This window comes from Alternaria rosae (genome assembly GCF_020736505.1).
Source record: "Alternaria rosae strain MPI-PUGE-AT-0040 chromosome Unknown BKA58scaffold_3, whole genome shotgun sequence".
In the NCBI taxonomy this organism is placed as follows: domain Eukaryota; kingdom Fungi; phylum Ascomycota; class Dothideomycetes; order Pleosporales; family Pleosporaceae; genus Alternaria; species Alternaria rosae.
In genome coordinates this window covers 2,207,131-2,231,336 of record NW_025763572.1, presented here as the reverse complement: position 1 = coordinate 2,231,336, position 24,206 = coordinate 2,207,131, and the positions used below count along the sequence as shown (strand labels likewise).

The 24,206-nt window shown below is 52.8% G+C and overlaps 9 protein-coding genes and 1 non-coding gene across 10 annotated transcripts; 3 read left to right on the top strand and 7 right to left on the bottom strand.

Annotated features, from left to right (window-relative positions):
- Nucleotides 1-170: 170 nt before the first annotated feature.
- On the bottom strand, nt 171-1,802 carry BKA58DRAFT_130858 (non-specific lipid-transfer protein). Its single transcript, XM_046164381.1, has 2 exons — nt 1,196-1,802; nt 171-1,132 (listed from the first exon to the last, which is right to left on the bottom strand). Exons 1-2 carry the CDS (start codon nt 1,684-1,686, stop codon nt 250-252), a joined length of 1,374 nt encoding a protein of 457 aa, XP_046027860.1. The 5' UTR covers nt 1,687-1,802; the 3' UTR covers nt 171-249.
- A 980-nt stretch (nt 1,803-2,782) lies between these two features.
- On the bottom strand, nt 2,783-3,687 carry BKA58DRAFT_130847 (cwf18 pre-mRNA splicing factor-domain-containing protein). The gene has a single exon (XM_046164380.1). The coding sequence runs from the start codon at nt 3,529-3,531 to the stop codon at nt 2,887-2,889; it is 645 nt and encodes a 214-aa protein (XP_046027859.1). The 5' UTR covers nt 3,532-3,687; the 3' UTR covers nt 2,783-2,886.
- Nucleotides 3,688-3,770: 83 nt separating this feature from the next.
- BKA58DRAFT_130829 (uncharacterized protein) lies at nt 3,771-7,006 on the top strand. Its single transcript, XM_046164377.1, has one exon. The coding sequence runs from the start codon at nt 3,859-3,861 to the stop codon at nt 6,904-6,906; it is 3,048 nt and encodes a 1,015-aa protein (XP_046027858.1). The 5' UTR covers nt 3,771-3,858; the 3' UTR covers nt 6,907-7,006.
- A 1,618-nt stretch (nt 7,007-8,624) lies between these two features.
- Nucleotides 8,625-10,421, bottom strand: BKA58DRAFT_130802 (uncharacterized protein). Its single transcript, XM_046164376.1, has 2 exons — nt 10,210-10,421; nt 8,625-9,960 (listed from the first exon to the last, which is right to left on the bottom strand). Exons 1-2 carry the CDS (start codon nt 10,229-10,231, stop codon nt 8,729-8,731), a joined length of 1,254 nt encoding a protein of 417 aa, XP_046027857.1. The 5' UTR covers nt 10,232-10,421; the 3' UTR covers nt 8,625-8,728.
- Nucleotides 10,422-11,756: 1,335 nt separating this feature from the next.
- Nucleotides 11,757-12,757, bottom strand: BKA58DRAFT_310413 (3-oxo-5-alpha-steroid 4-dehydrogenase-domain-containing protein; the record flags this gene model as incomplete). Its single annotated transcript, XM_046167291.1, has 3 exons — nt 11,757-12,335; nt 12,384-12,587; nt 12,677-12,757. 3 exons carry the CDS (start codon nt 12,755-12,757, stop codon nt 11,757-11,759), a joined length of 864 nt encoding a protein of 287 aa, XP_046027856.1.
- Nucleotides 12,758-13,098: 341 nt separating this feature from the next.
- BKA58DRAFT_t30 lies at nt 13,099-13,184 on the top strand. Its single transcript has one exon. It is a non-coding gene; the product is annotated as a tRNA-Phe (tRNA).
- A 365-nt stretch (nt 13,185-13,549) lies between these two features.
- BKA58DRAFT_400033 (uncharacterized protein) lies at nt 13,550-15,433 on the bottom strand (the record flags this gene model as incomplete). Its single annotated transcript, XM_046171577.1, has 4 exons — nt 13,550-13,896; nt 13,954-14,366; nt 14,417-15,219; nt 15,269-15,433. The coding sequence occupies 4 exons, from the start codon at nt 15,431-15,433 to the stop codon at nt 13,550-13,552; spliced, it is 1,728 nt and encodes a 575-aa protein (XP_046027855.1).
- A 2,654-nt stretch (nt 15,434-18,087) lies between these two features.
- Nucleotides 18,088-20,613, bottom strand: BKA58DRAFT_277222 (uncharacterized protein; the record flags this gene model as incomplete). The annotated part of the gene is made up of 4 exons (XM_046166814.1): nt 18,088-19,423; nt 19,471-19,611; nt 19,663-20,501; nt 20,551-20,613. Coding segments are annotated over 4 exons (2,379 nt in total), but the record flags the coding sequence as incomplete, so codon positions are not given.
- Nucleotides 20,614-21,308: 695 nt separating this feature from the next.
- On the top strand, nt 21,309-22,837 carry BKA58DRAFT_130690 (zinc knuckle-domain-containing protein). The gene has a single exon (XM_046164375.1). It carries the CDS (start codon nt 21,478-21,480, stop codon nt 22,546-22,548), a length of 1,071 nt encoding a protein of 356 aa, XP_046027853.1. The 5' UTR covers nt 21,309-21,477; the 3' UTR covers nt 22,549-22,837.
- Nucleotides 22,806-24,149, bottom strand: BKA58DRAFT_130687 (uncharacterized protein). The gene is made up of 2 exons (XM_046164374.1): nt 23,044-24,149; nt 22,806-22,980 (listed from the first exon to the last, which is right to left on the bottom strand). Exon 1 carries the CDS (start codon nt 23,906-23,908, stop codon nt 23,126-23,128), a length of 783 nt encoding a protein of 260 aa, XP_046027852.1. The 5' UTR covers nt 23,909-24,149; the 3' UTR covers nt 22,806-22,980; nt 23,044-23,125.
- Nucleotides 24,150-24,206: the final 57 nt, after the last annotated feature.

Here is a 24,206-nt window from a genome sequence, read left to right as displayed (position 1 = left end):
TCAGACGTCTAGCTTCTGCTGGCAGGTAAGTCGGAAGAATTTCCTACTGTTTGGTAGCTATGAAAAGAAGAGGGAAGATGGAAGAATGGGACTGAGTAAGTACGCCTCCCTCGGTTTGGTGTACTGACGCGTGAGAATTCGGTCAATATGGTCGAAGGAGCATGGAGAGAGCGTGAGTGAAGTAGGTACGATGGATATGTGTAGTAAATAGCGCTATTCAAAGACCACGGTAGTTACGGCGAAACTCGTCTAAAACCTCGCCTCAACCTTTTGCTCTGTGTCTTGCAGTGCCCATTGGCTCCTTGCCTTCTTGCTCCTCACAGCATCAACCTGTTCCTTTGTGAATCCCTTCGCGACTGTCGCTGGGTTGTATCCCAGTCCAGTGATCTTGGCGATCTGCTCGTCTGACTTGTCCGTCGCGGCGCTTCCGTCGTGCCTCTTGTACACTGTGCATACTACGGCGCCTCCAAGACCCAAGTTGTGCTGTAGGGCAACCTTTGTGTCCTTGATTGATCGGTTGTTTGCCCAACCACGCATGTGCCAAACGAGCTCAGCGCATTGAGCGAGACCCGTGGCGCCGAGGGGATGGCCCTTGGAGATCAGACCGCCTGAGGGGTTGATGACGACCTTTCCGCCGTAGGTAATGCCACCCTTGCGGATAAGTTCGTGAGCCTTGCCCTTAGGAGCCAGGCCAAGGGCTTCAATGGTGACCATCTCGTTGGCGGAGAAACAGTCGTGGAGTTCGCACACCTTGACGTCGTCCGGTAATACGTTGGCCTCTTCGAGCGCCTCACGAGCAGCGAGCTCACTCATGCTGTATCCTACTAGCTCAATGGCGCTGCGGTTGAACAGTGACGGTGTGTCGGTTGCTAGTCTTTGTCCAGCAATCAGGATGGCCTGGTCTTTGAGCTCGGGGCGCTTGTCTAGAAATTCCTGCGAGACCAGGACTGTGGCAGCAGCTCCGTCGGAGGTCGGGCAGCATTGGAGCTTTGTGAGGGGTTCGTGGATCATGGGTGCGTTCATGACTTGTTCGAGGGTGTATTCGTCTTGGAATTGCGAGTAGGGGTTGTTCTTGGAGTGAGCGTGGTTGATGCGACCAATCTCTGCGAAGTCCTTGAGTTCGGAGCCGTATCTATGGAGATGGTCAGTATAATAGAAACATGGGTTGATCCAAGTAGGACAGGTCTAGACTCACTTCTCCATGTGTTCCCGTCCAGCGTTTCCGAACATTTGCGCAGCACCCGGCGCCTTGGTGATACCCCTCGTCTCCTTCATCATCAGGCTAGTCGTGCCTGTCGGGTTTGCGCGATCTTGGAAGAAGCTCTGTAGACTTCCGGGAAACATCTTCTCAAAACCAACGACCAAGACGCAGTCGGCCGCTCCGTGCGCGATCATGTTGCGTCCCATGTAGAGGCCGGTCGAACCAGTCGAGCAGTTGTTGTTGACGTTGTATACTGGAATGCCAGTCATGCCGAACTGGTAAAAGACGCGCTGACCGCAAGTTGAGTCGCCATAGCAGTAGCATGCGACGCCTTGGTCGACATCGTCGTAGTTGATGTGCGCATCAAGCATGGCTTTGACACCTGCCTCAAAACCGAGCTCTGGGTAGTCCACCTTGCCACGAGGCTTGATGAACTTGGTCATGCCCACGCCGAGGACGTAGACAGGCTGCTTCTTGCCGACCATGATTGCGATTGTGAGTTGTAAAGGTTAGGATGTAAGGGAGCTTTAGCGGTGTAGTCGATTAGGTGCGATGAAAACGTCGCAGCACAGTTAAAGTATGGTGGTTCTGGAAGAACGGAGATAGTGGAGAATAGCGAGACGCGCTCCATGATGATGTATATAGCGCGACGGTTGTCCCCGCATCCGCAACACCCGTGGAAGTTTGGCGCGTGGAGATGCCGAGGTTGACTCGTGAATGACAGGGGCGGGTCTGAATAACCGACCTCCGCGCAAGGGTAAACTTGTAACAAGACGCGACTGTATACAACCACTACACAGTCTTGGTGACCCCCTCGGTATATACGCAGAAGCACGTGAACTGTTTTGTAGCAGTACATTCGAGTTTTCGGGTTTTGGTGGTGAGATTGATAATGGGTGTGCGCAGTGCGCTCCTCTTATAGTCAACGCACAAGTGACCCGGTTCCGCAGCGATTAGGACACCTGCTGACTTCAGTTATATGGTTGTCTCGACCTCAACCGAGGTTCGCTCTATAGAATTTTTCATGGTGGTCCATGGTTGCTCCTCGGCCTACCCAGGTAACGTTAAGCACTAATCCAGTCCCCATACCACGTTTTCAGTACAGAGGACGCTCACGAGCAGCACGAGCTCGTCTACGGCGCAGCAGAGGACCAGTTCTTGTATCTGTTCTAGGCGACGCGATTCCTCTGCGCGCTGCCTGATCTCAGGTTCCACGGACTGCCGACTACCTCACGACGGCTTCATGCGTCTCCAGCTACGAACTTGGAATTTGTCGCTACTGGTCCTAATGACAGGCTGCGATTATGACTGCGACTGTTTGCTGATTGCAGTAATAGCGATGAAGTTTCAATGCAGATAGAGATAGACTGTAGGTCTGTCGCGTTTTTTATTGCTGTCTTCAGCAGATGTCGTTCGCGTGATTGTTGGGGGAGGACAGCGTCTGAGAGTAAGCGATAATTGTGGCTTGATGGTGACATTGAAACTTTGGTCTTCCATGATGGACTGTAGAAAGCAAGTCTCTTTTGTCCCCTCTTATGACTCGATTTGCGTATCGTTCAATCGTCTTCTCACGTCTCGACATCCTCCTATCGGCGTCCTTAAGCAGACCCGATCGTCGAGATTGCGTGCAATAACCCGGCCAACTCCCGTCTTGATCCAAATTGCATCCACCGTATTTTACACTCTCAACTGACGTCCTCGTCCTCCTCATCCCTCTTCCTTTCTCGCTCGTCCTCTTGCTCCTTCAGATGCATTGCCTCGACCAGCTCACTGCCCTCCATACCCACCTCTTCTCCATTGCTGCCGTCTGTCGGCTGCTTCTCTCTTATGGCCTTCTGGGCTTCTACTCGCTCGCGGACCAGCTTGGCAATTGCGTTGTCTGTTTGCACATTGAGTCCCTTCATCTTCTGCTCCAAATCCCTCTTCAAGTCCCAATTTGGCTTCTTGGGCTGCAACTTGAACAGGTCCAGTCCCTTGTCCTCTGCCGTTTCTGCTTCTTGTTGCGCCTTTGTTTCAAGCGCCAGCTGTTCTGCCTTGTATTCCAATGTGTTTGTGGGGTCGGCGATTGGTGTATTGTCAAAGCCCAACTTGACATTCCGCGTCGTCGCATCGTAGTTTCGACCGGAGAGGTATGTGGCTGCTACTGATGCTTCCTCTTCATCTGTGCGTGTGAGAGCTTGCGACGTCTCGGCCTGGAGCTGGGTGGATGGCGAGTCGGCAGCTTCTGGCGCGTCTGATATTTGTTCTTGTTTCCGTTTCAGCGACTTGAGCTGTGCGAGGCGTGACTTCCGGTCGTTGGCGGCTGCGGATAGCTTTTCGTGCGAAGACATGGTGAGAGCTTTGCGGTTGCGCCGGGCACGAGTGTGCTTGCGTGCAGGATCGGGACGTGTCCAAAGCTGGTCTATGACGTGATTTTGTGCACGAGAGCCCTTTTGGGATTGCGCGGAGAGAACAGAGGATGTGATGGGTGATTGCTGAAGTGGTCGTGCTTGTCGTGTGGCTGCGGAGAACAGTTCGGGAGTCCAGGATCTTCTCCGGTTAGCGCTTCTTACCAAACACGCACCTTCTCAAGTTTTCGTGCTCCTCGCCATCCTCACCAGCTTACTTGGAATTGACACATCATGGCTCCGTGAAGACGACAGCACCTGCTTCTTCTCATGCCCCGGTTTCGCGTTCCCAATGCTAGCCTCATCGCCAGCGCCGACTTTCTCATCCTTCCGTTTCTCGCTCCGAGAGTCTTCGCCCAGTCATCGACGACGAACGCACACAGGCAACAGCATGGAAGACCTAGCGCAACACGGGATAAAGAGAAGGGTAGATCAAAATGGTTAGAGGAACATAATAGGGTTGAACATCACGACGTTATCTCGAACCCCCGACAGACAAATGTACCAACATGTCGCAAGCGATCCACACAAGACACTCCTGCTGCGGGGCTCCTACGGACTTCTGGCCATTGGAACAAAAGAACCAACGGTCCTGTTTCTGTCAATCGTCTCTATGCGGATATATCGACATTCACTCGCCAGTATGCCCGCTCATACGCAACGACTACATCCAGCAACCAAGGCACAGCAGATGAGAAGATGCTCTCGCGACCTCGAGCTCGTCGGGCGCAGTCCAATCGCACTCGTGCTTCCTCGTCCTCCGTCCAACGCACACCTCTGCGAGCTGAGAGACATTCAAAACAACTCTCCTTGGAACGTGCGCGACTCGACAACTACGTCTCCAGACTACCTGCCTGGTTCTCACGTACAAGGCGCGACCAAGATGGCCGATACAGGTCTCTTCAGCGCCGCGTGGCAAATCTCGTCAGCTGGAACCAGACGCACCTTGATCTGACTGACACTTCAGCAAAAGAGAATGGGCTTCAATACGCGTTTGCGGCACTGGATCGGCCCGTCTACGCATCTTTGCGAAGAAACACACGTAGCGTCGTTATAAAACACGACCCACGATGTGCGCGATTGAGTTGGGCGCTCTTTGCGGGAGACACTGAATCAAGCCCGCGCCAAGTATGGGACAGGTGGAAGGGTCTCGACATCTCGACGCGGAAAGCCTACGCCCATAAGTTGCTCATTTATCTCCTCGATCGTAAGCCTGGTCGCGCTTTATACTTCATACAAGCTTTGGTTAACGATCCACGTACCTGGGGCCGGAAGCAAGAAGCTATTGCCGACGCTCTCAGTCATCTGTCCAAGCTTCATCGACACCGATTGTATCAGGACCGAAGTTGGGGTACTGACCTAGAAGCACGCAAGCGCGAATTCGTCCCGGCCTTCTTGCACGTCTTTGTCAAGACGTTATCTGGCCAGCCTGATTTCTGTTCTCAAGACTTACTGTACAATCTGGTCGAGCTAGCCAAGATAGACGATCTGAAGAAAGTGTTCGATTGCCTTGTGGAACACAAGGCACGCGTTGACTACGATACAGTGCTACACTATGCCACTGCGTTTGGGCAGGCTGGTGAAGTGCAGTATGCCTTGAAATGCCTTGACGCATTAAAAAGCCGACATTCAGCTAAGGCATGGGAGTCTGTTGTGGCGCGTCAAAGACTTCGCTGGGTGTGCGCTGTCATACTGCGAAGGAGCATGACTGCAACCAAAGACTTTTATCACACTCCGTATATTGTCGCTGCTTTTGTAAACATGGGTATCCAGATGGACTTACTTCTTTACAATGTCGTCATACACAACGCAATGGAAGCTGGAGATCATGCCACGGCTTTCAAGGTGTACAACACCTTCGAAAACAATGACCTACAGCCAGACAAATACACGTTCGGGATAATGCTCCATGGATGTACCATGCAAGACGATCCAGCCTTTTTCCAAAGATTTGCACAATATTGCGAAGAGGTAGCACAAGATATCCAGGACTCCTGGCTAGCAACGGAGTGTCTCTACTATCTGTATGTACGCTACAGAGTTGATGGAAGCGTCGAACAGACCTCTGCCATGCTATGGCAGTCCTATTCCAGACTTTTTACGACAACGCCTCTGCAGCCATTCGTTGGCTACGGAACCGCAAGCCTAGGGAACGCCGTGATGTCACAAGATTCATCTACGCCAGAGTCTGTGCACATTTCTCCTTCACATGTAGCGCTATACATCATGCTGCAGACAGAGATTCAATCAGCTTTGGCAGTTAGCAACATGCGAGTCTATAACTTATATCTCAAATTCAAGTCGGTCGTGCAAGAGGGGGGTCATCCGGCATTCAATGCAATGGTTCGGCAGCCGCAAATCTGGAACGCCTTCCTCTACGCCTTTTGTCAAAAACAGCAATTCGCAAACGCATCACAGCTCATCCAAGACATGACGGATGGCCCAGCAAAGCCCAATGTCTACAGCTGGAATATCTTTATGCAGGCTTTCTTCAAGACAGGCCAGATACAAGCGGCAGAACGAATTTTCGAGATTATGCGCGACAGGGGCACTGATCCTACCAAGTACACCTGGGGAGTCATGGTGCGAGGATATGCAAATGCTCAACTTGTCGACCAAATCGACGATATCTTACCACATCTAGACGCCGAGGACGAGTCGGACCCTGATTTACTGCGATATTTGGCGAAAGTAGTCGATCGGAGGAAGTTGATGACTGTACTGGAGAGAAGCAGACTACAGAAAGAGGCGATTGCGCTAGAGAGAGCGGAGCAAGAAGCTGAAGCAGAGCGATACTGGTGGCAGCGGGCACTCGAAGCCGTCGAAGTAGCACCAACAAACGCTGTTACTTCGGTCCAATCCGGTACGACGGGCTCTCCAGCTGTTGAACCCCCAACTTCTCCAACCGAAGAGCGTTCTGGTGTGACTGGCTCTTCTGTTGTTGAATCCACTGTTCCTCCAACCAAAGAGCAATCCGGCTTACACCAAGACCAAGCCAGCGACCCTCCAACTTCAACGGACCCTCCTCGGATGCCTAGTAACCAGCCGAGAGCACCGCGCGCCAATTTGCAAGACCCTGAAGTTCAATACAGGAAGCTCCAAGAGCGGCTAGGTCTTGTCCAGCCTGCTGCCCCCATGGTTGACGATGGTGTCGAGCTCAAACCGACCAAGAATTCCCACGCGGCGCCCGTCTTCAAGAGTATGATAGACTTGGACAAGTCCAAACCCAGGGTTACGGAGCTTGGCAAAGCTGCTAGTATGCGGAAGAGGGCTAGGGTAAATCTCGCAAGACCGAAAGGTAGAGGTGATTTGAGATAATGCGACTTGTTTGTAATTAAAATGGGATATGTGTAATCCATCCGCCTATCGACGGATTATTCCATGATGAACTACGCTCTTGCTTGATATCCTTGCGATGAAGTGGCGGCTGTACCACACGGTAGCCTTTCTTCGACCTTGACCCCATATTCGCTGCATCAGCAACAATGATCCAAGACAAGCCAAAGCTTGCTTCACTCTGCGGTATTGGAATGTTAGGCGTGATCTTAAAGTACACCGTCCGACACAACAGTACCCAAAACTCCGCAGTAGGGTGATCAATTCCCCCACATGTGTTCACAGCCTCCTCTACAATACACTAGAGATATGATTACTCATGCAGCACACAGCATCTGAACCTCGCCGTCCTTCTACTATTATCACACGCGCCAAGCAAGCCGGCCATATTATTTTTTTCCCTCATAAATATGACGCGGAACCAGTCAGAAGTCTGGAACAGGACGGGTAGCTTATATTTCTAGTCAGCCGCTGTTAAACCAAACTCCACTATTGAACCCCGCAATGACACCAGAGAACATGAGAACTCGCTGACCGACAGCCCGGAGACGCCGAGTGGTATTCTCGTCTTTCCAAAGCACAGACATGACTACAGATTTGAATGGAAGGATATTGCAAGAAAAGAAGCAACCGTGATGAACCCATGTCTTACTACTTACAAGGTTGCACCACACAAACATCTCAAATGACTGACTGTTTGGTACGGTTCGGCAGGATGTTGACCGCGGGGTCGGGGAAGATCTACGTTGCATGTACAGCATGCTACGTTACGTAGCTACTGCCGACTACTGTATACTAGCGGACGCGTTGGGAGCAAACCGGAGTCTCTCAACATTATTGCCGGCCGCTCCCAGCTAGTGGTCTAGATCAAAGCAGACCTGCTGTCGGGCCGCGTACACCCCAAGCACACGAGTGGCTGGGCGAGGACAGATAACAACATTCTTTGTTATGCAGTGTAATAGGGTCAGATCGAGTACGATGTATAATCGCGGAAGCGATTTGGAAATACCCAGAATCGATGAACATGATTGAAATGGGTTTTTTCAATCGCGTAATGTTGGTTGAAACATGGAAAAGGGAGCAAAAGACTTGTGTGAAGTTTGTTGTCAATCTATTTTTTCTCTCTGCCTATGTAGATAGAGACCTCCAACGTCATCTGTCGACCCCAACATGTAAAAGAAAAGGAGTTTGCCCAAGAAATTGGCGTACGTGTTATTGGACAAATGGTAAAAAGATGGTGATGGAGAAAAGGCATTGGCTAATTACAAGAGTGCTATATTGGTCGCGTGAGAAAACATCAATCCTCGAGATCCCAGCATCAATGTGATAGAAAGGTGACAAGACAAGGAAAAAAGCTGCCAGCATGCATCATCTCACACAGATCCAAGAGAATCAAAAAGGTCCCACCTCTTGAATCCTTGCCGACAAATCGACGTGTAGTGAGATATGCATGCTGCGCTGGTCCAGACTCAAAAACGCTCGTGCTTTTGTTTGTTGTGCCCCATCGCATAATGTCTCAGCAGTGTCAGCTTCCGCATCTTCCGAAGAAGACTCCCTATTGTGTGGAGTGGGGCATGCGGAAGGGTTTTCCGGCATCCATGCGGGCGAACTTGCATGTGCATGCAACAACAGTACAGCTAACAAACGCAAAGATCGATACGATGCAAAATGAATTGATGACCACCCGATGAACGCCTCCGTTTGGATATATGTCGAGTGAGAGCTAAAGGGAATGGGTAAGGTTAGAGTCGCAATATACAGGTAGCGATAGATGAACAGATACGATGCCAACAAGAGCGCACGACTAGAAGTTTTGCGCGATTCCAGAGTTGCCTTGTTGAGGGAAGACACTTGGGTTCTCGATCCTCGTGTTCCGTCGGGCTGATACGTCTCTTATGATGGGCTGTTGTTGGGCAGCGTACGGATCGTTGGAGGCATATGGCCCGTTCTGGTAGTACTCTTGGTTGTTGTAGTACTCCTGTGGGTGACCATTGGCCATACCAGGGTAGTCGCCAGAGTTGTCAGAGTGGTTGGCTGCCGAGTATGACGACGAAGCGTTGGAAGGCCCGCGGTGCACACCAGCCTGGTTGTTGGCAGAGTTGGCAGCTGCAGCACCGTTAACGACACCGAGTGCACCGATGCCGTCCGAGTCCATGGTCTGGCGACGGCCATCTACGAGCGGATCGTTGGAGTGAGCGTCGGAGTAGGCTCCGTGTGTGGGAGAGTGTGGGCTGGTGTATCCGCCGGGGTTACTGTTGCTGTCCGAGTAGGTCATGCCAGAGGTGAGAGTGGTGGACATTTTGCGGTTGGAGCTCGTAGTGGTGTTGCCCCAGCCTCGGTAACCGCTGTCGTCTTCGGCCATTGCCAATCCACCGACAGCAGGAAGGGTAGGATCGTGGTTGGGGTTGAAGCCGTACTCCTCGACTTCTTTCCTGCGTTCGTCCTCGGCGCTCTGGCGCTGCTTGCGTTTGCGCCAGAAGAAGATGCCGGCTAGGACTAGCAGAGCCACGACAACAACAGGGATGACGACGGCAATGGCAGTCTTACCACCAGTGCTGAGACCACCAGCGTTCTCCTTTTGCGCATTCTGCAATTGGGTGGAGTCGGTGTTGGAAGGGTCAGCAGCACCTGTACCGGAGGGGGAGGCGCTGTTGGTTGGTGCTGCAGTCGGAGAATCAGGAGTAAAAGTTCGAATGACGGTGACAACCGATGGTGTCTCTCCAGCTCCCGTGGGTGTCACGGTGGAGACGATAACTTGGGTCGAGGGGGGAGCCGACGGGGCAGTGAAGACGCTGGTATCGACAAAGGTCGGTTCATTGTTGGTCGAGGTAGGAGGAGCCGCGGTAGACGATTGCGCTGGCGGTGGTGCGCTCGACTGCGCTGGAGGAGGTGTTGCTGACGTTGATGGGGCTGGAGCTGCTGATGAAGCAGGCGGCGGTGCCTGGCTCGACTGGGCGGGAGGGTCACTGGTTGGGGCGGCGCTGGACGGGGCAGCGCTCGAGGCGGGTGGAGGAGGGTCTGATGAGGGCGCGGCGGCTGAAGGCGTGTTAGAAGCCGGCGGAGGACTTGAAGGAGAGTCTGCAGGCGGACTGGACGAGGCGGCGGGAGCAGAAGGCTCCGTGGGCGCAGGCGCTGCGGACGGTGTTACAGACGGCGAAGGAAGATCTGACGAGGGCGGATCTGAGGATGGGGCAGAGGCAGGAGGAGCAGACGAAGACAATGCATCGGGCGCAGACGAGGCAGCGGGTGCAGACGAGGGAGAAAGAATGGAAGTAGACAACGTACTCTCGGTCACATTGCTGGACATGATGGCGACAATGGCAGCCAGCAGCTGACGGGCCTGGCAAAGGAGCGACTGAGGCGACGAGGGCGGCGACGCGAAGACGGATAAGAGGTGCCGCGCGAGTGAGGTCGGTCAGTCAGCAAGGGGACAGGTTTACTGGAGATGAGGAAGTTAGAGTTCCGTGGTACCGCTGGCGGGCTGTAGCAGGCGGCGGCGATCTCGTGTCTCCGCCGTGGGTCCGCAGTGATGATGTATCGACGGAGGCTCTTGGGTTGCCAATCGACGGCGGGCGAGGTTGTGCACGAGGGTTAGTGGACCTGCACGGCAGCGGACAGGCGACCCCAGCCAGCACCTGTTGATGGAGCTGCCGAACCGAAAGCGCCCAACAACCACAAGCGCGCTGCTTTACCCTGCCGCCCGTGCCAATTGGGGGGGATGCGCGGTCTGGCGTCTGATTGCGATCGGCCTCTGGCTTTTGTGAAACAATACCGTCGCAGCTCGCACGCAGCGACAGACGCGACGGGCCTGGCAGCTTTTCACCACGCCCACGCCAAGGCCTGATGCCGCTGCTGGTGTTGCATCCAGCAGCGACTGGCTTGGAGCTTCGCACGGAAAAGCGGGTGTCTAATGCACCCTCTAACGCGCCCTCGCTGACTAGCCCCGGGCCCAAAGGGGGAGCTCATAACTGCTGAGGTGCAGGCGCGCCCGGCTAGCGACGAAAGCGGCATGGGCGTGGCTGTGTGCGTCTGAAATCTGAAATGTGAAATCTGGCACCGCGGCCCCTTGACATCGCTTGCTCCCCTTCTGCTGCATGCAAAACACCGAATGGCCTGCGTTGCACAGCGCCGCGATAATGCGCCCTTGCTCGCTGCCATGGCCGTGGCATGCCGTCATCCGCCAGGGCCTTGCCTAACGTTTCTCCACCACCCCAGTCGCAATAACATCATCCGCTCGTGTTGCGAGCGAGCTTCCTGTTCTTTCCAGCCCGTGCGCCCGTCATTGGCTCCGTGGCGTGCCACTCTATATTAAGACGGCCAGAGTACCCTCGGCACGTTACCTCCCGTCTGCTCTACTGTACGGACAGCGCACTGTGGCTTCGCAACTGCTGCAGCTACTGCTATCTTACGAGGCAGCACGTCGTAAATACCACCACTAGATGCGCGCTTTTTATCAGCTGTCTTCGTATCTCGCCAACTGCTTTTATCGCTGCCGAGTGCAGGGTGCGTCTCTCCACCTGCGCTTCCACTAGTGACAAACAAATTCTCACCAAACTATCTTGTGAAAACAATGAATTCTCGTATGATTAGACACCATGACCCTGTCGCAGTTCGTCGCGTTGCTCTGCACCCCAGCTGCACGCTTTCACCTCGCCATCTCCACACTGTCATGCTTAGTGTACCATCACCTACGCCTTCCCCTTACTACTAATGCTACACCAGTTCATTCTTCACTAGATTGCGGAAGCCACATCTATCACTCGTCCACTCTCTGACTGCGGAACGCCAGAAGCTTGATCACTAGCGTACCAGAGCATCGTCTGCAGAACTCGCTAGAGCACGCCCGGAATTATGGCCTTGCGCCCTTGCAGCTTATCCTTACCAAACTTCTTCTCGTACCACCGCTTGCCCTGCAACGCGCGCGGAAGCATAGTAGAAATCTCGTTGAGAAGAAAAGTGCGTGCGGGCACGCACTGCCAGCCCCCAATCATCCACCACCCCGTCCACTCAATCCACTCGCACAGGTAATGCGCGTGCAGCGAGTACTTGAACAGGCCGTTCTTCGGTATCATGTACACCTTGTCCACCTTCTCCACGGGCTTGCCCTGCTCAGCAGCTGCCTTGCGTTGCTTGCGGTCTGCTGATCGCCGGATCTCGCGCAGGTCGTCGTCGTGGAACATGTTGGCCAAGAGCCCCCAGCACCAGACTACGAGCCCTAGAAACATGTACTCTTGTCGCGCTGCCCATTCGTATTGTGATGTTGGCCCATAGCCTGCGAGGTAGCCGCCAATGGAAATGGCGTTGAACATTTGGAACCCAAAGGCCATGATCCAAACAAACGGGTGCATTGGCGACATGCTGGGATTAAGAAAGAGTGGTGAGATTATTGCGCGGTAGATGTAGTGAAAGACCTGGTGTCGGATTAGCACAGCTCCTGTAGAACCGCCAAACATACGCACAAAGCAGCCAGCCATGGTCCAGTTGCCCCACGGTAGTTCTCCAAGACCCAATTCTTTCGGGAGCGCATACATGATGTACAGCAGGGTTATGAAGCCTGCCGACTCCATGGTCGCCCATCCTATCTTGCCATCCATGTTGAAACGCGACTCAATCGACGTCTTACCCTGCGGGTACCAGTCCAGAACCCATTGCGCCGCAGTAATCTTTGTTCACGAAGAGTATTAGCAAGGACAATGACATGGAACACAAGGTTGCGGCACAGTGCCCCGCAGTCTGTCGGGTGTATACTTACAATGGGAAAGAACTGCCATATCCAGCAAATCAGCTCCCAGTTCTCACGCGACGGCGGCAGCCAATTCTCCACAATCGCCATGCTTGCAATGATAAGGTGTGTCTGCGCGAAGTGAGATCTGACGACGCGTAGAGAGGATTGCTAATGGGAACCTGGTGATCAGGTGTGAATTAAATCGCAAACAATGATGTCACCAAACAGTGTTACATCCGCGCCAAGCCGAAGCGTGTTTTCTCTTTCTCGGTCGCGGTCCCTTTCCATCACGCTTCGGTCCGGAGGAAATGACCCGCTCAGACTGATCTATCCAGCGCGCCACTATTCTGAAATTGGATCGATGCAAATGTCCCACTGCAGACGAAACTCTGTGCAACAATCATCGGCATGATATTTGATTGCGCTTGAAATTTCTTCATCAAAAAATCGTCTCCTTAGCTCAATTGGGAGAGCGCCAGACTGAAGTCTCAGTCACTAAATCTGGAGGTATCGTGTTCGATCCACGAAGGGGACAACGTGCCTGAGTTATCTCAGGATTCTTCGAACTTTCTTTTTGCGCTCGCCTGAAAGTAAACAGCACGCTGTCGTACAGGGAGATGCATGCACTGAGAATTTTTTGGCGTTGCCCTTTGATTCGCCTTTTTGCACCTGCACTATTGCTTTGTAGACCCCGTCGAACGAGTTCACTGTGCCTTGGAACAGAGAAATGAGTTATCAGTCGGTGTGAATAGCGGTCAGACACGTTGGTGCTGGAATGGGAGTGTGATGTTTAGGTGAAGAGAAAACGATGATGTATAAAGGCTATGCTACGCTATGGTGCTTACTACTAAACAGGTCGCAAAACAAGGGCCAATGCCCAAATCATTAGGAGCGCGATGCCTACTCCGCTCCTCTTGCACCACTTGCGTGCATGTCCGCGTCAGTGACGGGCACGCTCTCCCTCCGTAGCTGCTCTGGAGCTCTCGCTTCGTTGCCCTTCTTGATGCCTCTCGCTCCCGGCGTCAGGTAGGTGTTGTCCAGATTCGGTAGATCTTCACCGGGAGTCGGAGACCAATGCTTGCTCTTCCATGGTGTAACGTGGAGAATGTACATGGTATCAATCTCCTCAAGAGTACGGCCGTGGGATTCGCAGAGGAAGAAGTATACTACGACTGCACCAGTGAAACAGCAGGCAGCAAAGACATAACCGTATCTGTAGTCGATGGCAGATGTAATATAAGGTGTGACTGGGAGTGGTATTAGTACAGTCGCGGAAGGACGTGGATGCAGTGGTATTGACTTACAGAAAGAGATGAGGAAATTCCATGTCCAGTTGCTGGCCGTTGCGAGGGCCATTGCCTTTGCGCGGTATCGGCTAGGGTAGATCTCACCTATCACAGCCCAAATGATTGGCCCCCACGTCATGGCATAACCGGCGATGAAGAGGCACGCAAACGTGATCATGGCATATCCGACAGGCTGGCTCGTAGTACCGTCGCCGTTGTCTAAAGCGAAGTGCCCAAGCGATGCGAAGACGAGGAAGCACATGAACATCCACAAGCCTCCAGTAATCAGTGCGGGTCTTCTTCCAAATTTCTCAACGATGTAGAGACCAGGGAACGTCATGCCAAAGTTGACGCCTCCCAGTATCATGGAAGTGACGAACGGGTCTTCAATACCGACGGATTGAAAAATCGTAGTTCCATAGTAGAAGTAGCTACAAGGAAGTAAGTACAAGATGTGTGTCAATGTTTGGTATTGACTTACTAGTTGGCACCCGTGAGCTGCTGAAGAGCTTGCAGACCGACTCCAAGAAGCACACGATACGCCATACGTGGTCCTGTAAAGATCTCGTACCAAGGGTGGTGACCTCCTCCCGCTTGCTCAGCGTCCAATTTCTCCTGAATCTCCCGGACTTCGCGCTGGACCTCCGGATGTTCCTGAGGGACACCGTACGTGATGGCGATGGTGTGTATCGCCGAGTCAACCTTGCCCTTGCGGTATTCCCATCGTGGAGATTCTTGCATAAAGAGAATCCCGAATATCATGAGTGCTGACCAGATGAAACCAACGCCCATTGGGATCTTCCAGGATGCGGAGCTACCATCGGACTTCGTACCGTAGTTTATGCAATAAGCCGTAAAGATTCCGAGGGTGATGAAGAGCTGGTAACACGACACGAGTGCACCTCGGACGTAGCGGGGTGCAGTTTCAGATTGGTACATGGGCGTAAGGACCGAAAGTGCACCCACGCCCAAACCAGCGACCCAACGACCGAGGGAGATCTGGTACCATATGTGTGTTGTAGTAATCTGTACAATGACTCCGACGCAAAAAATGATGTTCCAGAAGACGATGGAGTATTTGCGACCAAATTTGTCAGCGATAGGGGCCGCGATTAAAGCACCCATTAGAGTACCGATAGACAGCAGTGCAACGATCAAGCCAGACTTCCAGTTGCTGAAAGCGGGCTTGCCTGTATCAGGGTCCGTCTGATCTGCGAATTTGTTCAAGAAATCGGGCATCTCCAAGAACCCGGAGATCTGACCAGTGTCGTATCCAAAGATGAACTAGGGGCTGTTAGCAGAATACCTGCGCATTCGTTCATTTGATACGTACACCACCCATCGACACAATAATCGCCATGGCAATAATGCGCATTCGGAAGATTTCTTTGACACCGCCCTTCAACATCTGCGGCTTCTTCTCTGGATCCTGGTCCATCATCGTGGAGGAAGCAGGCGAGGCATGCGAATGCCCACGAAATCGATCGAGTATCGCCATAGCTGGTGGAAGAGAAGAGGAGAACCGATCGAGTGTGGTGGGGAGTAGCAAAAGACCTCTGGGTCGTGGGGTCTCCGGGTCTCTATAAAGCGCCCACGTTTGCTCCGCTTTTGGGCAGTTGGAGACCCCAATGCCGTCATAACGGCATGCTTAACCGTAAGTCTTCACCGTGTTCACCACGACTACTGCGCAGTCTAGCAAAATCCAAAGGCATCCCGTGGTCGTGCGCCGTGCGGTTGTCGACGTCATGGTTTGCGTGATCCAGGGTGGCCACTAAGCGCATCGCCATCGACGACCCCGGGCAATCAAATGCTTGATAGAGTCAAGCTATCGACAAGCGCTGCGCTCCTAGTGGCTGCGGGCACACTCCGGGCTCAACCTTAGAGCCTCCAAAGCTTGGCCTATGCACTTTCCCCCGGACATCAACGTCGCAGAACGTCATCTTCACTTCGACATGTGGGGTAGCGCAAGAGCCGTTGTGTGTCAGTTGAGTTGTTCGTTGGCTATCGTCGCATCGGAGCCGAGGTGTGCCGATATGTCAGCGGAGGCTCGGAGTTTGCTATGTCGTGGGAATGATGGTAGGTGAGGATGATTACAATGCACCGCAAGAACTCCAGCCAGCGCTGGCTTGGCAACCGGCACGACGATTATTCGAAGATAAATACCTAGGCAACTAACCGGTCACCTTAGCATGTTTAGATTCTAACCACAGGATACAAGCAGGAGTATGGATCCCACGATATGCATCGGACGAACGTTTACGGAGCGGATCTTGTCGGTGTTGTTCTCCAGTTTTTTTCTTTTCTACGGCCCTTCGATACATGCGTATTGTGGGTCACGATCGCCACACCACGCGGCTCCCACTGCCGTTACGAGCCTCCGGATTCGAAGAATTTGAAAGTACCTAAACATCTACGTCATCTCGCTTGATCACTCCTGGGCATGTTGTTCACATTTCTAGAGTTCTAGCCTCCGCGGCCCAACTACCGGATTTGGAAATCGACATCTGAAGTTCGGGACTTGCGTTCTCTCGCAAACTGTTGCATTGACAACGACAGCTGTGAACTTCGTACGAGAATGCGCATGAGCGGTGCATCGAGAGCGACGACCGGTCATCGGAAATTATACAGTTTATAGAGAGCGCTGTTCCAATACTGTTAGAAGCGACCGAAGAACGTTGAAGAACGTTGGGTACATGGTTTCGTGTAACACATGCATACATGCAACGACATCTCAAGCAGTCGTCTTTCCAAGAGTAGCAAAAGTGCATAAACTATCCGTTGTAGCCGTTCCTTCTTCTTCCACGCTGACGCTAAAGTCTACATACTTCGCATCGACAGACAGAAATCTGCGCACCAATCGTACTTGCCATTTGTAGCGGTCCATCAGTAACATCAGCTAAATCGTGACCAGATTGTGGACTATTGAAGTAATCTCACCCCCTGTCACAAACCCGTTGGAAGCCAAAATCGTCGCTTCCTGCTAAAACGAATACCTCGTCTATGCGATACCCTGTTGAGACCGGGTACACCATCCGCGCCTTTCCAGTTCCACGTGGCGTGAGCCAACCACCTCCCCATCTACCCACATAACCAAATGGAAACTATCCCGATACGGTAAATATGTTGAATAAGTGTTGATCATAGGTAAGAGACACGGGTACGGCCTCCGATCAATTAGAATTCTACTCTGTTAGACATCTATGGGTAGTGTACCCGAGACATGGTTTCTTCTCCAGCTCAATTTACGTAGAGTCAGTCATCCAGCTGTTCGACTACCCTTTTCACCGACGCCATATGCGAATTCGAAAATCTGTTGCTGTTGTTGCTCTTGCTCTATGTATCCTTTGTTTGAGGGCAACGATTTATTCTCGCGGATATAAGAACCGGATATAGCGCCCCCTACCGATCAAATCTTGGAAGCTATATATGATACCAGCCCGTGCATCCGTATTGGCACATCTTAGTCCTGGTCGTACAGGTCTTGAGTGCGTACCACAATAGGCAGTTTCGCACTTCGGAGCGACAGGCGTCGAAACTAGGCGTCAGACACGGCTACATTTGCCGGCGAGATACGCTTCATGTAGTGTACCAAGGAATCTATCGGCGTTACTGTGACACTGCAATGGCTAGTCACAACAAGGAAGGGAAAGAGAACAAAGGAGTTGACAAGTCTGTACGGGCTCAAAGTTCGTCATTGGAACTCGTGGTATAGAAGCAAAAATTGCAATTTTGTTACAGCTATATGAGTACCGTCCATTCGACTTCAGACCAAGGAAAGGCTACTTTTACCTAGTGGCCCCAACAAGGGGTCGAGACATCCAGACATCGCAGTCGACGATCCTCAGCATCCGGGCGGAAAGCATAGAAAGCACATATGATACGAACGCCTTGATTTTCCTTTGAGACCTACCCGTACCCACCCAGAGAAAGATGCAAGTAAGTAGTATTGAGGCACCGTCGCAATGCTAAAGGTCATTTCGTGAAGCGTTAATTAGGGTTCGTCGTGTTGTTGAAGGTGCCCGACATGCTTCGATTGGGCATGACAGGAGCGTTGTTAGCAAGCCCCGATGACGGTACTCGCGTCATGGAGGGTAGCGCAAACGGTGGGGCCGGTGCAGGAGCTGGAGGCTTTGGAGGTAGATGTGAAGGTGTACCATACTTTGCGATGCTGCTTTGGGATGAACCCGGGTCACCAGACTGTGAAGCAATTCGGTTCATGGATGTGGCTGAGTTGTTTCCCTGCATACTTTGAGGCGACCCAAACGGCGGTGTGGAAGTAGCGGAAGGATTAGGTCTTGACATCTGACCAGGCATGGAAGCCTGGGCAGACATCTGGTATCCACCATACCCGTTCATCTGAGGCTGTCCTTGCATCATGTTTTGTTGCATTCCAAAGGGCATATTACGTCCACCGGGAACAAAAGCTTGGGTTTGCGGGTTGAACTGTCCCCGATTATAACTTCCAGGAAGAGGGTGCTGGTTGCGGTTGGGCTTTCCGTTGTAAGCATTTGAGACGAACTGTCCATATGGGTAGCCAGGCATCGGTGCCTGATGAGGTGCAGACATTGGCCGGTTGCCGGGACCATTCTGGGCACCATATGCGCCCTGACCCATGTGGAATGATGGCTGCTGATTTTGTTGAGACCAGCCTGAGTTCATAGGCATATGTTGAGGCTGCTGATAGGTATCTTGGTAAGACGCCATCTGTGGATTGGCCATCTTTGGGGTGATCTGGGAGGGCATACCAGCGCTCTGGAACGATGACATACCCCGCTGGAAGTCCGTTGAAAGGTCATACCCATTCGGCATCTGTCCATAATTGGGGTACGTCATCAGCGACCCATTAGGACCCTGGTACTGCTGACCAGCCCAGCCATACTGTGACTGCGCTTCTGGGGGCATCATGCCCGGATACGGGTTGCTGTATGTTGCTGGAGGCGATGCACCAGGGTTCATAGTCGCGTACGGCGCATTCTGCGCAGGTGCTGGGTAGCCGTTGTAGTAGACCGCATTGTCTCCAGTATATGTAGCCACAGGGTATTGTTGCGGGTAGTAAACATTGAAGCGGGACCGAGCCTGGAAGTCGTCGTCGTCGTAATTGCGCTGCTTCTTGGGTTTCTTCTTTCCAGCGGCTGAGCTTGATCGTGAGACATCCTTCCCTTTGTCTTTGTCTTCTCCAGATCCGTTGCCTTCGGCCGTGTCGGGCTCTTCACTTTCCGCGCTACCAAAGATGCGCTGACGAGCCTCACGATAGCGCGCCTCTCGCTCTTCTCTGGATAGAGCGGCTTTGTCTTTGTTGCCTTCACCATCGTTACTGCCCTCGCTACCACCCATTTCAGAGGTCGTCTTCGAGGCATTCTGCGAGTTGGCTCCAGTGTTTGTACCTGATTTGCCATCGTCGCGACGCATGATTTTCCGAGCAGGGAGCTCTACGGGAGGTGTGTTGGTGCCCTTGGCGGGATCTACCATCTGTGAAACGGGGGGAGGACTACTAGTAGTAAGCAACAGAGCACGCGAAGCTTGATGAGTACACACATTCTACAGTAAGGGGTACGTGTAATTTTTACACCCGTCATGGTGTTGTCAACTACATGGCCGAGCAAGTAGTAGTCGGCAAGACGGTGAGCAAGCATCCTGTAAAATGTATTACAATTCGGCAGACACAATTCGTTTTCGCTGCATACCGTTAGTAGGAAAATCCTAGCAGATCTGCCACACATGACATACCGAGAGTCTTTGATGAAATCAATGAAGTCTTGTTCTATCTTCACAACGAACAGCCGGTCACGTGGAGACCGTAGCGCCTCGAGCAACTTCTCGTCTGGAATGGCGGGCATATTCGGAACACCATTCAGTGAAGGCATACCGTTGACCAGAGGCTGTGGCATGGGCCCCGCGCCGTTTAGCGACTGGTTAGGGTCGTACAATGTTTGCGGACCATTGGGTAGCGTCGGAAACCGACCTGCGGGAACCCCTCGATGAGGCTGAGGATTCATCACAGCTATTTCATGTAACTGATCCCGGAAGGCACGCGCAGCGCCATGGTCAGACCCCTGCCTGGAGTCTGCAACGACCGAGTCCGGCGGAGATGTGACATCCTCTTCCTCGACTGCCCTGAGGCTAGCACTGTCATCTGGGCGTAAAGACTCCTTCTCGTCCAGTGCAAATGTTGTCGCAGAAGCAACACTCTTTCCATCAATGCTGGGAGGTTTCCCAGATCCATCTGATGAGGATAGCTGAGTGCTGCCGTCCTCGGTGACAGACACCTTCACCACAGCGGCAGACTGAGGCCTATCGGGGTCATCTCCTTTTGCATCCGTGGAGCGTGCTTCTGAAAGCTCAGCAGGACCTGTCTGTTGCGCGGGCTGCGATATGGCATTTTCAGCGCTGCTGCTCGCATCGGTATCCTCTCGCTTTTCCGCGAGCATTTTGGGTGCTACTTCGCCATGCATGTGTGGGGAGCGCGCCTTCTGAGCGACCACGGGTATTCTGGGTGTCGCGACAGGCGGTCTCGCTTTCGGAGCAGCATCCTTCGACATCTGAGGCTTTATGGCGGAAGCCGCAACCTAGCGCTGTTAGCACACCGCCCATGGAAATTGCTTCTTGAAATCCTACCTTGGCGAACGACAGAGGCCTTGGGGGCGCTTGTTCTGTAGAAGCCGGTGTCGCAGATGCCATGGTTGTGAGGCGGTGTTCGGTACGGTAGAAGACTAGATAGATAGTAGGTTGCGACGTAGATGGCCTATGCGCAATGCGCGGTAGTTGCCCAAACGTGGGGACGGCGAGACGGGCTTTTAGGCAGTTTCGTAACAGTAGAGCTGCTGAATGAAGCGACAGACGCCTGGTTGTGTAGCCGAAAGAATCACCAAGCTCAACGCCCTACGTGGGTCGTCGTGGACGAGAATGAAGGTGGTGTTAACCGAAGTGATGGACGTAAATTTTTTCAGGAAATAGGGTGCTCAAGGAAAGTCGCGATAACCGGAGCCAGAAAGCTGGACATGTTGGTGTGCCGACATTCGTGGGAAAAGTGTAGAGGTGTATGGGTTTGCTGGGAGCCAAGGTGAAGTAGCCTTGACGACAGGCCTGCAACGAAGAACTTTGGACGTCTAGCGTGTAAGAAGCTGCCAAGCACCCAGATGTAGGGCGCGAGACAAGGGACGACGGGTGAATTGGCTCGTCGACGGGGAGCAGTACAGGGCGGGGACCGGGCTGTTATGCGGGGTGCAGCGCAAGGCGAGTGAAGGATAGAGAAGCGATGATGGAAGCCGCCCGTGGGCGGGCTTAGTCATGCCGCTCCGCCCAATTCTCCGGCCAAGCTGAAGCTGCGCTTTACCGCATGCGACCAAGGCCGGTCGCGTTTCCTCGCCGAAAGTGACAGAAGAAGATTGAACTTGGCGAGGCTTGATTGCATCTTTTACCGGCTGCTGCTCTGACGCAAAAGTCGCGTCGAGTCCTCCTCTCTCCATTCCCGTCAGCAACACCAGAGAACTTCGCCAACAAAAATACCCATTGGACTCGACTTGTACCGCATCCAAGTCCGTCATGTTCCGCCGCCCGGGTGCAGGCCGCTCCAAGGCTTCCGCAGATACCCTCTGCCAGAAGTGCTTGAAGAGAGGACATTACAGCTACGAGTGCAAGGCACCCGCTCAGGAACGCCCGTACAAGTCCCGACCTTCTAGGACACAGCAACTACTCAACCCCAAGCTGCAGCCTAAACTCACCACCGAGGTACCCGAGGACCTGCTGCGAAAGAAGGGCGTCGCCGATGAGGTTTTAAAGAAGAAGGAAGAAGATCGCAAGCGCGCGCGCTCACTCTCTACGTCGTCTGTCGACTCTGTCTCTACCATCTCGACCAATCGCTCCCGTTCCCGCTCGCGGTCTCCCCCACGACAGAAGCACAACGGACGAAGACATCATGGGGACCACGACAAAGCGTTGCGGAAGCGTAGCAGGCGCTCGGTTTCTATGGAGTCGCGCTCCTCCCGCGCATCGGACACTGCAGACAGGAACACAAGGCGGCGCATGAGTTCCTTCAGTCCTGATGAGCGAGGCCGCCGAAGAACCAGATCCAAATCTAGGTCCAGGTCTGCGCGCATGCAGATATCACATGAGAATGCCAGAGGAAGAGCGCCGCGAAGCATGAGTGATGACGGCAGGTCGCGGAGCAGGAGTGTAAGAAGAGACAGGAGGCGACCAGCTCGACGGTCAGTCTCAAGATCGCGGTCGGGGAGCGCGGATCCCATGGATACGTCAGACGAGCGTAACCCACCAAACGGAGCACCAAGAGGCCAGCCAGGCGTCTCGCATTCAGTACATCGTGAGCCTTCCAGGTCACTCTCGCCATACCACAGCAGTCGCGATCGCAGCCCGAGTCCCTACTCCAAGCGCAAGCCTGTGCGCCGATCGCGTAGCCCACATGAAACAAGAAATGGAGGACGGACCCATGACAGTCCGCGTGGACCGGCAAGAAACCGTTTCGATGATCGATCGACTGTCGCGAACAGCAGAGCTGCGATGCCGCCAGCGCAAGCACCCCCACACCCACAAAGAGAGCGCAGCCTAAGCCCGTACAGCAAGCGATTGGCCTTGACCAAAGCTATGCAATCAGGGTAGACAAAATAACGGTTTTGGTACTTGAGAAAGTGGCCAAAACTGTATATCGGCACTTGGAGACTTGCATCGAAAGTACACGGTGGGCGAAGGACAGTAGTAGCACAATGGGTCACAATGGGCAATTAAAGTCGGAGGCGCTATATTGGCTTCTGTGGGCTGGAGGTCTGGGACTGGACCAATTCTAAGCATTATGGGAAGGCGTTTCTTAATAATTTAATTGCCAAACGAATAGAGTCAAATAGGCTTTTGCATTGTTCTTTTCGATTCTTCATACGCCTCTTCTTTCTTCTTGTTTAGATGACCGTGGTATTATACCCATTCCTTCTCTTCTCACCTCATCTCATCACCGTCCCAGTTCTTCGCCAACATCAACCAATTAGACGTTATCCATCCCATGTCTTGACATGCCATCTGCCATGTTGACTCCCCCACCTTCAGCAATGTCAATAAAAGAGCTGCTCATGGTTAATTACCAGACGAATACTTATAACATACCGAGTTTCAACCGTGGCAGCCTTTCGTCAACGAAAGGCTAGTGTTTGTAGGAACGAGGCCTCAATTGCGTTACTGAGGATTCTTAGTTGAATCTGAAGACCCATTGCCGTATCGAGATAGGATCGCGACCGGACGAGTCCTCCGTAATGTTCTCTTCCATGCCGTTGACGACCGTGGAGGGCGACTGTCCATATACCCACCCGAAAGCATCTTCAATCATACCGAGATCGGCATCCCCAAAACTATCGTAAATGAGGAACCTCACTGCGAAATCGTTGCGAGTCTGTTGATGTTGGATATATTGTCCAAAGGTGATGTTGCAGCGTTCCCGAATCTTTCCAAAGTCCGCAACGGCGTTCAGGTAAAACTTCCCGAAAGCGAGCGCTTGGCGGCTCATCAAGTCAGCGCGCTGTATCTGTCCGAGGACATTGGTATAGACTGCCTGAATAATAGTATGCACCAGGTCCGAATCCGTCAAGCTTTCTAGACAGTGCAAGGTGATGCTGGCGCATATGTACAGCTTCATGGCGCAGTCCACGACGAAGGCTAAGAGGACTGTATCAGGCTTGTTGAATCTGCCATGCTCGATTAGTCCCAGTGACCATAGGGTCTCTTCAGATGAAAACCATGGTGTACTGTAGGGTCTGGGTCGTGCTCTGAAGGTATTGATTGAGGGTGTGTTAGGGGCGCAATATAGGGGCAGCACCGTCGTATCATCTCTGGAATATCTCCGGACTTGCTGATTAGAAGTTCCGAATATCATGCCGTGATCGCTTGCTCCTTCCTGGGCCAGTTGCATGTGGAAGCTGGGTTGATGTTGACCCGCGAAGCTCTGACCTGGTTGAGGATCTGTGTAGAAAGGCATACTGAATGATCCTTAAGGAAAGAAGACAATACCCTTGCGATATCGGAAAGTCTTTGTACATGCTATCGACTATTATCTGTTGACTTGCATAATTGATATATTGGTTGACTAGTGATTTTGCTTGGGGTGCAGCAGGGAACCTTGGTTGACGTGAGCAAGACACGCAATACTCTAAGAGGATACTAGAACATGATGGTCCTTTGTACAAATCAAAGATGTGATATGAAGTATCTCCCGAAGAGTGTACATAATGATGATGAGTTGTGTTGTTGGCCAAATCCTCCCGAGGTCATGACGG